Source organism: Eubalaena glacialis, chromosome X (genome assembly GCF_028564815.1).
Source record: "Eubalaena glacialis isolate mEubGla1 chromosome X, mEubGla1.1.hap2.+ XY, whole genome shotgun sequence".
Taxonomy (NCBI): domain Eukaryota; kingdom Metazoa; phylum Chordata; class Mammalia; order Artiodactyla; family Balaenidae; genus Eubalaena; species Eubalaena glacialis.
In genome coordinates this window covers 42,535,390-42,551,174 of record NC_083736.1, presented here as the reverse complement: position 1 = coordinate 42,551,174, position 15,785 = coordinate 42,535,390, and the positions used below count along the sequence as shown (strand labels likewise).

General features: G+C 44.9%; 2 protein-coding genes across 2 annotated transcripts in view; one reads left to right on the top strand and one right to left on the bottom strand.

Moving 5' to 3' along the window:
• ZNF674 (zinc finger protein 674) overlaps positions 1-13,457 on the bottom strand; it is a 31,835-nt gene extending 18,378 nt beyond the window's left edge. Inside the window, 4 exon segments of the mRNA XM_061177947.1 lie at positions 3,684-3,782; positions 4,101-4,227; positions 10,517-10,836; positions 13,442-13,457. Of these exon segments, the coding sequence (XP_061033930.1) occupies positions 3,684-3,782; positions 4,101-4,227; positions 10,517-10,606 (316 nt within the window). The 5' untranslated portion in view covers positions 10,607-10,836; positions 13,442-13,457.
• Positions 11,741-15,785, top strand: part of LOC133081771 (uncharacterized) — a 136,268-nt gene continuing 132,223 nt past the window's right edge. The window contains exons 1-2 of the mRNA XM_061178135.1: positions 11,741-11,844; positions 13,371-13,661. Of these exons, the coding sequence (XP_061034118.1) occupies positions 11,741-11,844; positions 13,371-13,661 (395 nt within the window). The remainder of the gene's footprint in view (positions 11,845-13,370; positions 13,662-15,785) is intronic.

The window sequence follows — 15,785 nt, the reverse complement described above, 5'->3', positions numbered from 1 at the left end:
AAAGTTGGAAAAAATTCAAAAGTGCATACCCTGGTCTATGGATAAGCAAATGGAGTATCATTCGGCTACAAATAGGAACAAACTGCTGATACATGTCACAACATGGATGAACCTAAAAAGCATTAAGGTAAATGAAAGAAGCAAGATACATAAGGCTACATACTATAAGATTCATTTATATGACATTCTAGAAAAAACAAAACTAGAAGAAACAAGATCAGGTGTGGGAGTAGGGGAGAAGTTTAATTGTAAAGGGGAACAAGGGAATGTTTTAGGGGGAATGAAAATGTCCAATATCTTGATTGTGGTGGTGTTTAAATGACTATATATTTGTTAAAGCTATAGAACTGTACCCTTAAGAGAGGTGAACTTCATGGTATATAAATTATACCTCAATAAACCTCATTTTAAAGAAAAGAATGCAGTTACATCAGAATAAATATCATGACAATACATGGAAAATGCATGTGGAAATTATGTTAAAACATTACCATATACAACCCACTATCATTATTGTGCTATTTATGCATTTCCTTTTATTAAACTACCTGTTAAGCATTAAGGATAGAAAAAATACTAACAAATATTTAATTCTAGTTAATGATATGCCTGTGGGAATATTTAGGTGTGAAGTGTACTGATCTCCATAACTTACTTTGAAATGCATCCCACACAAAAAATAAGGGAGATTGATGGAAGAACAGAGGAATTAGTACACAAATAGGAGATAAAGCAAATATAGCAAAACATTCATTGTAGAATCTAGGTGGTATTATATGGATGTTCAAACCATAATTCTTTTGCTTGTTTTGTCTGAAATTTTTCATAATAAAATGTTGGGGGAAAAAGGAGCTGATAAAGAACAGCAAAGTAAACTCAAAGAAGTAGAAGTAGAAATAAAAGTAAAAGGAAAACAGAAAACACACAATAGAGAAAATTAACAAAGGTAAAAGTTCTTTCTGTGAAAAGCTCAACAAACTTAAAATAATAAATACGACAGTGAGGCTACTCTTGATACTTGGATCTTGATAGAAGATTTTTATTATCTCAGAATGACCAGAGAATTTATGAGACCTGTCAGAGATTTCATCCAGGGGCCAGAGGAGAATACAGGCCCTGAAGTAGCTTAAAGAATGGAGGAATGGGGGAAGAGAACCAAGCTGTTGCGCTCCTGTTTTCCATCCCACCTGACCTGTGCTCCTAGGTGATGGCCTTGCTAAGTCTCCCAGTCCTTTGAACCCCTCTCAGCGGACAGTTAAAGCAATGAATCTGAACTAGACATGGGCTTCACAACTATCTAGGGTGTTATTCACAACGTGCATAACTACGCCTACCCCAGATTTCTGAAACAATTTCTAGAGGGTGGGGCCTACTCATGAGTATCCCAAGGGTTCCACAGGCCACTATGTGATACACCTCCAGTTGACGACCACTACATTTAAAAAAATATTCCGTATGGCTAATAACAACAATAAAAAGTGTGATAATATATATTGAGAACTTCCTCTATTCCAAGCACCCTTTTTGGTGCTTTACATTCATCAACTCATTAAATTCTGACAATCCTGTAAATTCTAGCATTAGCCCCATTCTACAAACAGGCAGAGAAAGGCTAAGCCATGCGTGCAAAGTGACAGCTTGTGAGTGAAGAAGCCAGAATCTGAATCCAGGCTGTGAGCTCCAAAGCCCAAGCTCTTCACCACTGGGCTGTGGAAGAATAACAAACCTCCTTCCTCTGCTCCTGTCCAAAACAATCAAAGCAATACTTATCCAGTGCTTCTACCAGCCCCCCACCTGGATGAAAGAGAATAAGATGCAGGCTCTCGCCTCTAGGGGTTTGTGTTCCCGGCAGAGGAAAAAGCCACAGGCACTTGGCTAGGTTTTAAAAAAGTTACCAAATGGAATGCAAACATAGAAGTTTAGCTATGTTATTTAAAGTTACAAATGTAGCTAACAAAGAAACAAAAAATAAAAATTTAACAAACATTGAGAAGAATAGGGGAGCAGAAGGCCGAGGTGTAATTTGAGGTAAATCCTTATTCTTTTAATAGAGGGGAGAGAAAACTGAGAGCTCCAGAAATGCAGGTGTGAAGGTATTCGCTGGACCTATGGAGATGCACATGAGAGGAATTAAAAGCAAAAACCTTGAAAACAAGCTGTGCTTGGAGGTGTGACTGGGAATGCACCGAGATTACTTTGTACCCCGTAATGTTCTGCAGACTTAGACTGAACATGTGCATGTGACACTTTTAATATAATACAGCTTGTACTATAAGGGAAATGTGACTCAAAGGGTGGAAGGTGCCTCCGAGTTTGTGCTTCTTCCTTCCTGGAAACACTGGAAGCAGGATAAGGCATGCCATTACCAGACAAGAAACCCTGATGAATCTCTACAGGGCAGCTGATACGGGATTGACGGAGCAATGAAGAGGGAATTGTAGCCCAAAAAGTCCCTGGGAGAAGGTACAGGGAGGTGGGTGCACACGCCAGCACAGCTGTGGAGGCTCTGAGTGAGAGGGTGCATCTGCCGGGCAGGAGTGGGCTCTGGGAAAGACAGCTGGGGAGTCACCTGGGATCAGCTGGCCCGCGTCTGACTACAGCTGCAGCTGTGAAGCTAAACTCTAAACAGCTGCTGAAAAGCAGATTCAGATTCAGTAAATCTGAGGTGGATCCCAAGAGTCTGCACTTTTACTTTGAGGCCGGGCCATGCCCAGGCTGCTGGTCCACGGACCGCAGTGAATAGTTACAGCGCTCCGTGTTAGTTACAGACTTCTTCGGGAGGGGCCACTGAGTGGCCACTGTGAGTGGGAGAGAAAAGGAGGAAGACCAATGTCTGAAGACTTTCTGGCTAAGGGGCCCTGAGCAAAAACAAAGAAACAACAGAAAAGGAAAGAAGCAGCTCTGTCCAGAACTGAGACACTGCTCACTGAAGCATGCCGTCATGGGAGTAATATGCTCTCAAGTTTATTTATTTTTTTAATAAATAGAGATAACACAAAAGACAAAATAATTGAGTGGGAGGGAAGTATTGATAAGAGGAGGAATCTAACAACAGGCGGAATCAAGTCAGATTTGGAAGAGCCTCAGAGAAATAAGAAAACAGAAACCTGTGTGAAGTTGACACTGTTTAACCACAAAGTGAGGGCAGACAAGGACATGGTGGTACTTGGCCTGGTAGAGCTGAAGGTCACTAGCAAAGCTTTTTTGTCCATCCCAACTCCAATAAACCAGGTAGGATAATTTCCCTGAGGTTAAAGACTGCGTTTCAGACTTCGAGGGCCCACAGTATGCCAAGGAAAGAGGAAACATCACCCCTCCATCTGCTTGTCTTCTGATGAACACGCAAATGCCCAAGAGAGGGGGAAAGTCCCAACAGCTTCCAGAAAGGAGAGGGAGGAGGAAGGAGACAAGGCTGGGCACGTCTCCCTAGCCACCCAGATGCTGGAAGGTGGAGATGGGATCTACAGTGGCTGCCTCTGTCTGAACCCCAAGAACAAGGGGCTGCAGAGGGGCAGCAGGTGGGGCATCATGTGGATATCACAGCAGCTCGTTCCATCAGACCCGAATTGTGTCCCCAAGTCTGGGGTTTCTGAGAAGAACTCCTGGGCACGCCCCCGAGGCCAAGCTCTCCCTGACCCACCAGGTCCCCTTGCCCTGGCCCAACTGGCCCAGCGCGGGCTCACCTGGACACCTCCGTGTTGGGCTTTCTCCAGCTGCCTTCCTGGCCTCCTCTTCTCCTTGTCCCAACCTGAAGATCCTACCTGGTTGGGCCATGAGGAATCCTGTTGAGGGGAAATGACAGAGGACTTTGTTATTGACACATGAGGCATTCTGGAACCGAGGCCCATCCTTGCAGGGCAGAGATGGTCTGGCCTCGGTGACTGCCCCGTGAGCCCAGCTAGCGGGCCCTCAGTGCAGACCATCCACAGAGAAGGTGAGAGCACGGACATCCCGTGCAGGGTGCAAACGCCATTATGAATTCTTGACCGTGAGCCTGAGGCCCGACTCATTCAGGGCCCAGACGCCCCTGAGCTGCAGCAGCCGAGAGAGAGGGAGACATGAGGGGGTGCGTTCCAGTCACCCTGTGGAGGGTCCCTCACCCACGGAGACCAGGTGGCTGTAGTTCTCCAGCATGACATCCCTGCAGAGGTTCTTCTGAGTGGCGTCCAGCTGCTGCCACTCCTCCAGGGTGAAGTCCACAAACACGTCCCTGAAGGTCAAGGTTCCCTGCAACAGCACACTCCTCCTTAGCCCAGTGATTGGCTTGCGGACGGAGACAGTATGTTACACCAAGTGCCCACTCTGTGCCCATCCTACGTCCTTCACACGTAGAAAGATTTCAGTCCTCCCCACCACCCAGGAGAACCCTGACAGGTGAGGACAGGAAGGCTCACAGAGCGTGAGGTCACCTGCGCAGGGTCACACAGGTAGGAATTAAGGATTAAAGTCCATTCAGTCTGGTTTCCGCACGCACTTTTTAGACACTGCATTGCCTTTCTCTACGTAATTGTTCTTACGCTGTTCACCATCCACAATTTGACATAGTATAGTATATAGGGTGCTTATGTAACTAAAATTATTTTAAACTCTATGGGGAAAGAGATCGAGTGTTAGAAATGTCTTACCCTGGAAATTCGTTCTTCCAACACATATTTATTGACTGGAGACCAAGCTGATAAGTTCTAAGGATGTAAAGGTTAATAAAAACAAACACCTCCTGAATTGAAGGAGCTACATACAGTCTAGTAGAGGGAGAAAAACAACACTTACAAACTCATACATGAAAGGGCGGGAGGAAAGGAAGGAGGCAATGGCAGAGGTAGGGCAGGGAACCCAGAAGAGGGAGAAGTCAGTTCTGCTTAGGGCTGACAGAGAAGGATTTGAAGGGGATGTAGATCTAGAACAAACAGTTCGAAACACAGCTACTCAATCATGACCAGCAGTGCGGATTATCCAATCAATCATGAGTCAAAGAACAGGACTGTATCTGGCCTGGTCAGCAGATTGAGGTAAAAAAGGAAAAGTCTGTATTTGATCTTATCACCACCAAATAAGAATTTACTTCTCTAAGCGCCTGGATTCCTATCAGAGAGCAATAATCCACCTATTTACATTCTGGATCCCATCCTGTTCCATCCACCCTTGGTGGCCTTAAATTCAAGGAGACATTTTGCACCCACAAGGCCCCCATGGGCCATATGTGGCACCTGTTTACTCAGCTTTGCAGAGCGAGACAGGAAACAGTGGGCCAAAGGGCAGTGACGCCAGCAAGAGGAGTTCTCAGTACAATCCAGTAGCTCAACCTGCCCCTGCCCGCCTGAGGCGCCTGGGAACAGGGCCACACTGGCGAGTGCAGGCAGTATCTGGCTTAGAAGCCGGAAGCTGCTCCATGTACCAGTATCTCTTGTAACAGGCCCCTGGGCGCATCTTCCAAGGTCCTGGCAAAGGACATGCCCAGTTATGAGAGTTACACTGGACTCAGGAAAACCCAAATCGGTGGCTTCCTACCAGCTATTTTCAGTTATTCACAGTCTTCCCAGTCCAGGTGCAGTTTGTTTACCAATCAAGAGTCATTTTGGCTTTTACATCCGGGAAGCTTCGAGTTTAGGTTAAGGAAGCTGAACTAATTGTTCCAGTGGATGATGGAAAACGTAACAAGATATCAAGAAATCCGAAGCGGTATGAGTGAAGTCTTATTTAGCATCCTGCAGTACACTGCCAAACGTGATCTTAAATCTCAAGTCTGGTATTTAAATGGAGAATAAATGAGTGCTTCCTTGCTATATAAATAACATGCTTGATTTGTACAGATTAAAAAGAAAGGAAAAGAGTCATTTTGATCCTAAGTAACAATGCCTGGTAATACAGCTGTCATTCCACCATTATTGGGTTTCCAGGGACACAAAGCTAAAACCAGGTTAACTCAAGGTCAGATTTCCCTAATGAGGAGGAAGAATTTTATTCATGCTATACTTAGTGTTATGCTTCAGTAATGACAATGAAGAAAGTTAAAAACCACTAACAGATCCTACACACACGGGGTCAGAATTTAGTTCAGAATGAAAGTATCTCAAATCGCTGTAGAAAAGAAGTCATTAGCAAAATCTGGCTAGGTATTTATGCAGGGAAAAAGCATACCATAAAGCTGCATTAGCTATCTCACTCCGAACTCCAAAATAAATTACAGATATGTCAGAGAGTTAAATGTGTCTAGGATGACCATAAAATTACGAGTTGAAAGTTTTTATAATTCTAGAGTGGCGAAAGTCTTTCTAAGCCATCCCCAAATTCAGAAGACATATAGCTAAAGACTGGCAAACTTGATTACCTAGACATTAGAAATTTCTAAATAGCAGAAAGAAAATAATTTTTTAAATTCTCAAACATCAGTATCAAAGTGGTAAAAATACTTGTAAGCTACATAACAATGATCTAATTTCCTTCATACACTAAAATTCTAACAAATCTTTAAGAAAGAGACCACAACCTAATACAGTATAACTGGAGGAATGTGAAATAAATTTATAATAGTATACCATTTATCACCCTTCAGATTCTTTTTCTTATTGAGATATAATTAACGTATAACATTGTGTAAGTTTAAGATGTACAATGTGTTGATTTGACACATTTATATTTTGCAATATGATTACCACCAGTCCAGCAGCATTAGCTAACACCTCTATCACGTCACACAATTACCATTTCTTTTTTGTAGTGAGAACAATTAAGACCTAGTCTCTCGGCAACTTTGAAGTTTATAGTACAGTACTGTTGACTATAATCACTACGCTGGGCATTAGATCTCCAGGACTTATTTATACCCTCCAGCTTCTTAAACATTAAACAGGTTGATAATACCTACTGCAGTCAAGTGTGTAGAAAAACACCAAAGAAGTGATAAACTATTTATTGCCTTCGGGGGGGGAGGGGGTGGAGCAACAGGTTAATATACATCAAAATGTATGTTGCAAATACTCTTTAATGCAGCAGTGCCCTTTCTAGGATTGTTACCCTAGACTTCTTGATGTCAGTTAAGAAAAGACAACTCAATAGAATGGACAAAAGATTCATAGCAACAAAAATATAAGCATAAACATACAAATAGATTATAAACCTCATTAAAGTTCAAATACATGCTAATTAAACAGTAAGATACTGTCTTTTACCTATAAGGTTGGTAAACATTCAAAAGCTAGAGAAGAGCCACTGTTCACGAGTGGCTCACTGTTCACGAGCCACTGGTCCTCATATAGGAACATGAGGACTCTCACAGAAGGCTGGTTGACAGGTAGTTTGGCAGTACCTATTACATTTTTTTTTCTCCTATTTTAACCAGGACTCTATCCTACTGAAATATTTATATGGCCATAAGGATGGTCAAGGCAGCATTATTTGCATTAGCAAAAAGTCAGGGGAGATGACCCTCAATGTCCTGTGTTCCTGGGAATCTAATGATGGTGGCATGACAGCTATATCACCAGGCGACATTGCTTCTGATAAGAATGAACCCTGACAGTCAACAAGCTGCACCTGGACTGGGTGGATGACAGAGTGGTTAAATAAATTGTTATGGCTATACTCTAAAACGGCCATTATAAAAATTGGCTGACATGAAAGGATGTCTGATATATTTTTGTTAAATGAAAAAAAGCAGAGTATGCATAGTAGGAGCATATTTTCATTAAAAACAACCCGTGCAAAAATTTTGGGGTTTTTTGTACACACACACACACACACACACACACTTCCACCTGGAAGGCAAACAGTTAGTAGAAGGGCCAAGACTGGTTTCATTTGCTGGAATGCAACAGAAAAGGAGGAATAAAAATGAGCCATAAGGAAAAGTTAAACGTCTTCCCTTATGGCATCACCCCTTTTTTTTTTGGATTGCCTGTATTATCTTTCTATTTTTCTATCACGTTTTTGGTCTTTTTTGTACCATCAGTTTGCATTTTCTGTTTATAAATCCTCCGTGTATCATATGCACTGCCTTTCAGCCTCAAATGTCTTTTGACTGTACAGATTTTAACATTTTAATGCAGTCTAATCTGACAGTCTTTCTCTGTATGGTTTCTGGGTTTTGTATTTCATTAAAAATATTTCTTGCATTGAGCAAGGTTACAGAAATATCCTCTTAAATTTTCATCTAATTTCTCAAATATATATGTAGCTCTTTAATCAATCTGGCATTTTACTTTCATATGATGTAGAAGAGTCTAGCTTTTGTTTCCATCCAGATGGAAACTCAGTTGTGCCACCATCATTCATTAACCACTCCTTTCCCCATAACTGAAATGACATTTTTATAATCTTGACTCACAAAAGCCTTTTGAAGCAATACATGAAATCTAGAAGCCACTAAAGATTGTGAAATTAGACCACATTTTAAAAATTTAAGTGTCTACTCTCCAAGATACGTAAACCCAGTCAAATGAGAAACCATGAAAAAATATTTACAACATACATGATAGAGGTCTAATTTACTTATTAAGTTAACATAAAGAGCTAGCAATCAGCAATCAAAGTAATTCCACACCCAAGAGAAAAATGGGCAAACAACTTAGAATAATCCTCTGAAAGGAAAAAGTGCAAATGGCATTTAAAAATATGAACAGACACTCAATTCAAGAAATGCAAATTAAAATGCACCACTCTTTTTTCCCCTCACAATGGCAAAAATCACTGTGATTGCCTGTTTATGGGAAAAGGCATCATACTGCTGCCAGGAGTACAAACTGCTACATGCTATTTGGAGGGCAATTTGACAATCTTAAATCAAAATTCAAAATGTGTGTAGCCACTGACCTAGAAATGTCACTTCTAGAAAGATATACTCACATGCATACAACTGGAATGTACATGGATATTCACTGCTATGTTGTTTATGGTAGCAAAAGCCTAGAAATATCCTAAGTATACATCACTAGGAGAAAGGTAAATAATAAATGGCATTTCCATCCAGTAGAATATCAAGTGGCTATTTTTGTAAATAAGGTAGACCACTGGTTTGAAACCTTGTGTAATTTTGTCCCCCAGGAGACATTTGGCAATGTTGGGAGACATTCTGGTTGTCAAAACTGGGGGAGGGAGTGCTACTGGCATCTAGCGGATAGAGGCCGGGGATGCTGCTATACATGCTAAAATGCACAGGACCGTCCCAAACAACAAAGAATAATCTGGCCCAAAATGGCGATAGTGCCACAGTTCAGAATCCCTGGGATAAGCTATGTACAACTGCAATGGAATGATCATTAAGACAAGGACCAGAATGTGTTTTAATTTGTAAAAAAAAAAAATTTCTTTAAGAGATTCATATATCTAGATAGAGATGCATACATTATCTCTGGAAGAATGTATGAAACACTGAAGAAGGAGACATGGGGACAGAGTGAGAGGAAGAATTATTTTTTACCTTTTCTTGAACAAAGCTTTTGCTTGAAATTTTTACCCTGTGCATGCATTACTTTAAAAAATGTGTAATTCAATTTATTACTGTTCTATGCAGAATATTTTTCAATTTTGGGCATTCATATGCTTAAGCGAAGCTGGTCTATAATTTTCTTTTTTGTAGTATCTTCATCAAATTTAAGTGGCTTCATAAAATGAATTGGGTGCCTTTTCATCTTACATTTAAATTTGTACTCCCAAATCCTTCATAATTACTACTTTCATTAATTTTCAAAGACCAGATAATTCCTGTGATCCAGTTTTCCAGGCTTGTATTCAGCAATCTGATTTCCATGTGAACCCTCCACAACACTTATACTACTGAGCTTATAGATACATAGAAAGCTGTTCATGAGGCACTGTTTATAATAGCAAAAAAAACGAATAAAAACCCCAATATCTCCGAATAGAGAAATAGTTAAATGATACCACGAAACAGGAACTGAAATAATCTTTATGTATTGATGAGAAACAACACCCAGGATATAATCATGTGGGGAAAGCAAGATGGGTATGGGAATGTGATGGCATTTGTGCAAAAACATGTTACACATACGTCTATTTTCACTTAATTACACTGATGTAAATGCATCTACAGCGCCTTATCACCAAAATGTTAAAAGTGGGCATCTCTGAGGAAGAATGAGGTACTGGGGGGAGAAGAAATACGGATGATTGGGCTACTATTTTTATATGCATTTTAAAACATTAAGCATCGATTTACTTTCATTATTTTCCCTAATTAAAAAGAAAAAAGTGACCTAGAAGGAAGGTAAGTCTATGTATGTAAACAATCTTCTCTGAGAAGGAAAAGAGGAAAAGATGAAGTGCAGTTCCCAAAGGGAAGTAGTTGAGAGTTGTCTTTCATTCTACACACCCCCCCTTTTTTTTTTTTTTTTGTTTGGTGGGGAGGGGAAGGATTGGAGAACCTGAGGTGGATGACAGGTTGAACAGAAAACAGCCAGAGCCGAGGGGGACTAACAGATTTTTCAAGGCTGCAATATAATTTCCTAATTGCTGCCTCAAATTCACTGGAAACAAAGTAGGGGGTAAATTAGGAACTCACCTGGGACACGGCCATCTGGCTCTGCCCTGACAAAGGATGGAGATCTACGAAGGCAGAATTAGGAGGGTCGAGATCAGTGCCTACAGCCATGAGACCACCATCACCAGCTTAATAACAATCACTCTTGCCCCACAGCGGGGATGATCTGGACACGTGGCCTGGTAGCTCCAGCCTGTTCCCCTGGGACACGGCTAAGATCCTGTGGGTTTTCCACGTGAATTTATTTTCTCTTCCTGGACAGATTTATGACTTGTGTTTAAAGACATCTCCTCGGAAGCCGTTAACAACCTGACATCTCCTTTCTCTCAGGAATTCTATGCCTGGAAATGTATCACAAAAAGGCAATCATAAATAAGCACAGGCTACAAGGATGTTAACTGTAGGTGTTTCCACCATTCAACAATTTGGAAGCAACTAAACCTCCAGCAAAGGGGACTCAGATCAAAAATTAGACACGCAACGTGGGAAAGACCACATGGGCTTTAAAAATGCAATGCAATCCTGTTCTCATCTCTTAACATATTTAAAAGTAGGTTACCAGAAAGCAAGTGCAGTGTGATCTCCTTTGTTAAGCAATATGTATTTATTGAGGAAGAGCAGTCCAGAAGAGCATTTATGAAAATGTTGACACTGCTTACCTTCCAGTGGTGATTCTACCTTCCCTCTTTTATGTACTTGCATTTGTTCATTTTTCACAATATCATTTACTAGTAAAATAAAAAGGAGAAATGATTGCAAATCACCTATTATCACACTGAGCCCTGGAGGTGATAGACCCTGAGCAAAGTCTGGAGGACAGGGACAGCTTGCTGTGGTTTGGAGGAAGGAGACAAGCCAGAGCTGAGCACAGGGCAGAAGGGAGGGGCGAGGAGGGAGGAATGGAGGGGGGTAGAGGGAGGTTAAGGGTCAGGCATTGGTCAGTTCCACATGGAGCTGGAAACCACTGACCTTGCGCCAGGCTCCTTCCGCCCTTCAGTGGGCCACCGCCACCCTGTTCCCGCCCCAATACTTCCTTATTTCCCATTATGTCCATTTGATCGCCATGCTCTTCCTTATTTGGCGGTGTTCAAAACACGGTTTCAGCAAGGAGCTTTTGTTAACCATTGCTACTGTAGCAATCCCTGCCTTAGGATCAGGACAACAGGGCTCAGCAAGATGGAGCTTGATGAGCCACTTCCCAGACCCAGTTACTAGCATCAAAATGAGAGGCAGCAGAGCTAGGTGATGGCCTACCTAGAGACCACGCTGAAATGTCACAGACACACAGAAACCAGACACCTCTTTGGTCATCCAGTCAGGGTAGAGGAGATGCAACATTTCTGCTACAGGTAAGTGGGTTGTTTATACTATGGGACTGACTCAAATCCAAAAATAGCCCAGGGGACTTCCCTGGCCATCCAGTGGTTAAGACTGTGCTTCCACCGCAGGGGGTGCGGGTTTGATCCCTGATTGGGGAACTAAGATCCCGCATGCTGCCAGGGGCGGCCAAAAACAAAAAACAAACAAAAGAAACCAAAAATAGCCCATGGCACGAGAGGGAAGTATAATGATGTGTGCACAAATGTGTCACGAGTGGAGAAAGTCCCGTGAGGCAGGTAGTCAATCTTTCCAGCCTGATCCTGCCTTTGCAGGCACTACAGCAGGGCAGCGTCCCGCCATCCGTCTGTAACTTTCATCCCTCTCCTCCAATAGGGGTTCAACTGACCACCATCAACAGGGGTTCAACTAACCAACAGCTCTTGATGGTGGCTAGAAGTTGAGTCACCGAGTCAGCCTTGCTCTCTCTCAGCTGAAGGAAGGCACAGAGGGCACTGCAGGTCCAGTTCTTCTAGGACCTGCTATCCTGTGAGCCGCTTCCCTCTAACCAGAGCATCTGGGTCTGTCCTGTGAGCCTTCCCCCTCTGCCCCTGGGGTCTGGGCTGGCGCTCCTCTTCCAACTCCCCTCAGAGGAGCTATTTTATTTCTAAGGAGGCAGGACCCAAGGATTCAAAGACAAAGGTCCCTTTGCTGGGACCATCACTTCAGGACCATGTCTCTGCCTCTGACCCGGGGGGCGCACCTCCTTCTGAGGCCTCAGACTGGGTCTTCTGTAGTCTAACTAAGGAAGCCCATGGCAGACCAGCTGGTGTCTGAAGCTGCTGAGCCGTGGGCTCAGTTATGAACCCTGACCCCGGAAAGGCAATGACCACACAGGCGATGCAATTAGCAACCTCCACGATGGAGCAAAGTTGAGGAAAACCCCAAAGTTTTCCTTGCCACCAGAAGGCACAGTGCCTCACTCTAGTTTTAAGAATTGACATTCAGTAAGAGCTCAATTACCGCCCGATAAGGTCTGGGCTCTGGAACGAAACTGACCGCCTGCTCTGCCGCTTTTATTCGTTTAACAAGAGGTCAGGGCCTACTGTGTGCCTGTTCTACTGTTCTACGGGTTCTACTGTTCTACGTGAACAAAACTTCAGAGCTCCCCCATCTTGCGGAGCCATACTCTTAGCAGGGGAGAGACAGACAGTGAGCCAGCAAAGTGATAAATTTAGGGTGTGTTTGTTGGAAAGGCATAAGCGTTATGCCGAAAAAACAAAAACAGAAAAGGATCCCTCCACTTTACTTGTGTGACTTTGGTTAGGTTTCCCAGCCTTTCTGTTCTTGCTTTCGCTCTGTAAAACAAAGAGCATCCTAGTACCTACTCACAGGGCTATTCTGAACAGACTACTGTGAAACACAGGGGTGCCCCGCATTTACTAGGCACTGAGTAAACGGTCGCTGAATGAATCAAGCAATGGACCAATCACTCGCTGACCCCCGTGGCCCCGCCCCCTCCCCTCACCACCACGGCTCTGTCACTCAACCCCCCAAGGGCGCGACCTCATTGCCCAAGGCCCCTCCGACCTCCGCATCCAGCCCATCCCCAGCTCCGCCTCCCCTTACTCCACCTCCTGGAACCCGAGGTCTCAGGGCAGATAACAACCGCAAGCGTCAACTCGCACCGCCCTCGGGGTCAGCAGAGCACTTCCGCTCGCCGTCGCCCCGGGAGCCCGAGCGCTGTGCACGCGCAGGAGCGGGCTTTGGGGGCGGGGGGCAACACAGCCAATGGGCAACAACACGGCGCCTTTCGGGGACAAAGGATTCTGACGTGGTTCCCTCTGAGGTTAGATGGAGCGACGAGAGCGTGCGAGCATTTTCCGCGACGAGTCGTACGAGAGGCTGGGGAGGCGTCTCGGGCGGCGGGAGGCGAGCGGGCTCCGCGCGGACTGTCGTGGCGATCCGAGTCCGCCGCCTCCGAGGCCGAGGCCCGCTCTCCCAGTCCGTTCTCCCGCGCGGCCGGGCCTCCTTGTTGCTGTGCTCCCTGGGGAGTTCCCGCCCCTCCATCTTCCAAAGCCACGCTTTCCTCTTTCTTTAGATCCTCAGCATAAGAAACCGGTAGTCGTGCCTGCTGCCTCCGCGGCGGCACATGGGCGCGGCCATCTTGGGCGCGGGGTGGAGCCGTCGGGGCCGGGCTCTGGTCTCAGGTCAGGGGTCAGAGAGCAGGGTTCAGGCTCAGTCGGGGAAGCAGCATGGAGGATGGGCTGGGAGTTGGGCTGCAGGGCAGGCAGTATGCAGAAATGAGGAGGAAACCATGATGCCTGATTCTCCTGAAATAAATCGAGGAACTCCCGTTTCTGGGACCTTGGGGATCCTTGGAGAATCTGGGCTTTGCCGGTTTGAAAGCACAGCACAGCATAAAGTGGGGGGAGAGCTGTTTGTCTGACGATGCCAGCCAGTGGCAACAAGGGCTGCTAAAAGTCCTGTAGTGCCCTTGAGGAAAGTTTTCTGTTCCCTGTCGGGGTCTGGGGAAAGAGGCCAAGTGTGTGCCGTGTGCTTGTGGTACGTGCCTGTTCACCAAGCAGAACTCCTTGGGCTGGGCAGGGCAGGGTCTGGGCTCAGTACACCCAATTCCTTCTGTGCTACAGCCAACAGGTGCCAGGCACTGTTGAGAGAAGCAAGTGACGAAAGCAGTCATGGAATCCAACATACATTTATTTACTCTTCCGTCTGAACATATTGCTTTCTCCCTGCCTTTCCCTTTCCCCTCTGAGGATGTGGTGGCATGTGTGATATTCCCAGGTTGGTTGGATGAATCATTGCCCAAATCTACAACCTGGAGGTCTCCTGGGAAGTGACTCTGTCCCAGTCTTGTGTAGAAGTCCCGGGAGAAGGGTCTGTTTTCTGTCAGGCACGTGACTGGGGACTTGCCCCCCACTGTGATTCTTTGTACCTTCTCAGATGTTGGCCAGGTTTAGGGATCCTAACCTATTCATTTCCAGAAGAGAGGTGACCTGATAAGTTTTTCTGACACCACTGTCGGGAGGCAGGAGAAAGTTCATAGAGTTAGTATGACAGTGTCCTGAGGACAGTAGAGAAACCCCCAGCTGCAGAAAGACCTGGTCATTGGCCCTGGTCAGACGCTCCCCATATCCTGACTCTGCAGGAATGAGTGCTTTCACAGAAGGAGGAGGGGCTGGCGAAGGCCGTGCAGTTGTTGCTCATGCCGTGCCAGCATTTCCTAGTGTGACTTGGGCATCCAGGAACCAAGAAACATGCCAAGGTGTTCTTCCAGCCCACACTGCGCCCAGCTGTTGGGATCTACCGATCCATAGAAGAGAAGGCTTGGCTCCACCACTTACCGGCCCTTTGGGCCTCTTCTACATCATAGCTAAAGACCACACATCGAAACGGGCTGTCAGGATTGTTTAAAGGAACATCTCTAGCGCCCCCAGCCCAGAATGTGTCCTAAGGCAGGCACCTGGTAAGTGGTGGTATTACCAAACCAAACTTGGGTCCACTTACCCACACCCCATAAAGCCAATGTACTGACACCAGGTCGTGGTGAAGGAAGGTACAGCGTGTACTGCAGGGCGCCAAGCAAGGAGTCCAGGCAACTAGTGCTCAAAAGGCCTGAACTCCCCGATGGCTTTCAGGGAAGGGTTTTTAAAGACAGAGTGAGGCAGGAGGTTGTGGGATGTGTGATCAGCTCATGGACATTCTTCTGATTGGTTGGTGGTGAGGTAATCGGGGAGTCAACGTCATCAACCTTCTGCTTCCAACCAGTCTGGGGTCTCCGTGCTTGTGGTCAGCATGCAGTTAACGTCTTCCACCTGATGGGGCTTTCAGTATCTGCAAAACAGCTCACAGGATATGGCTCCAAATATTATCTATAGCCCTTGGGGGGGAACTAAAGGTCCTTGACTTTGTTTAATGGCTAAACTATTATTTTGTCTTGCTTGACTGTTTT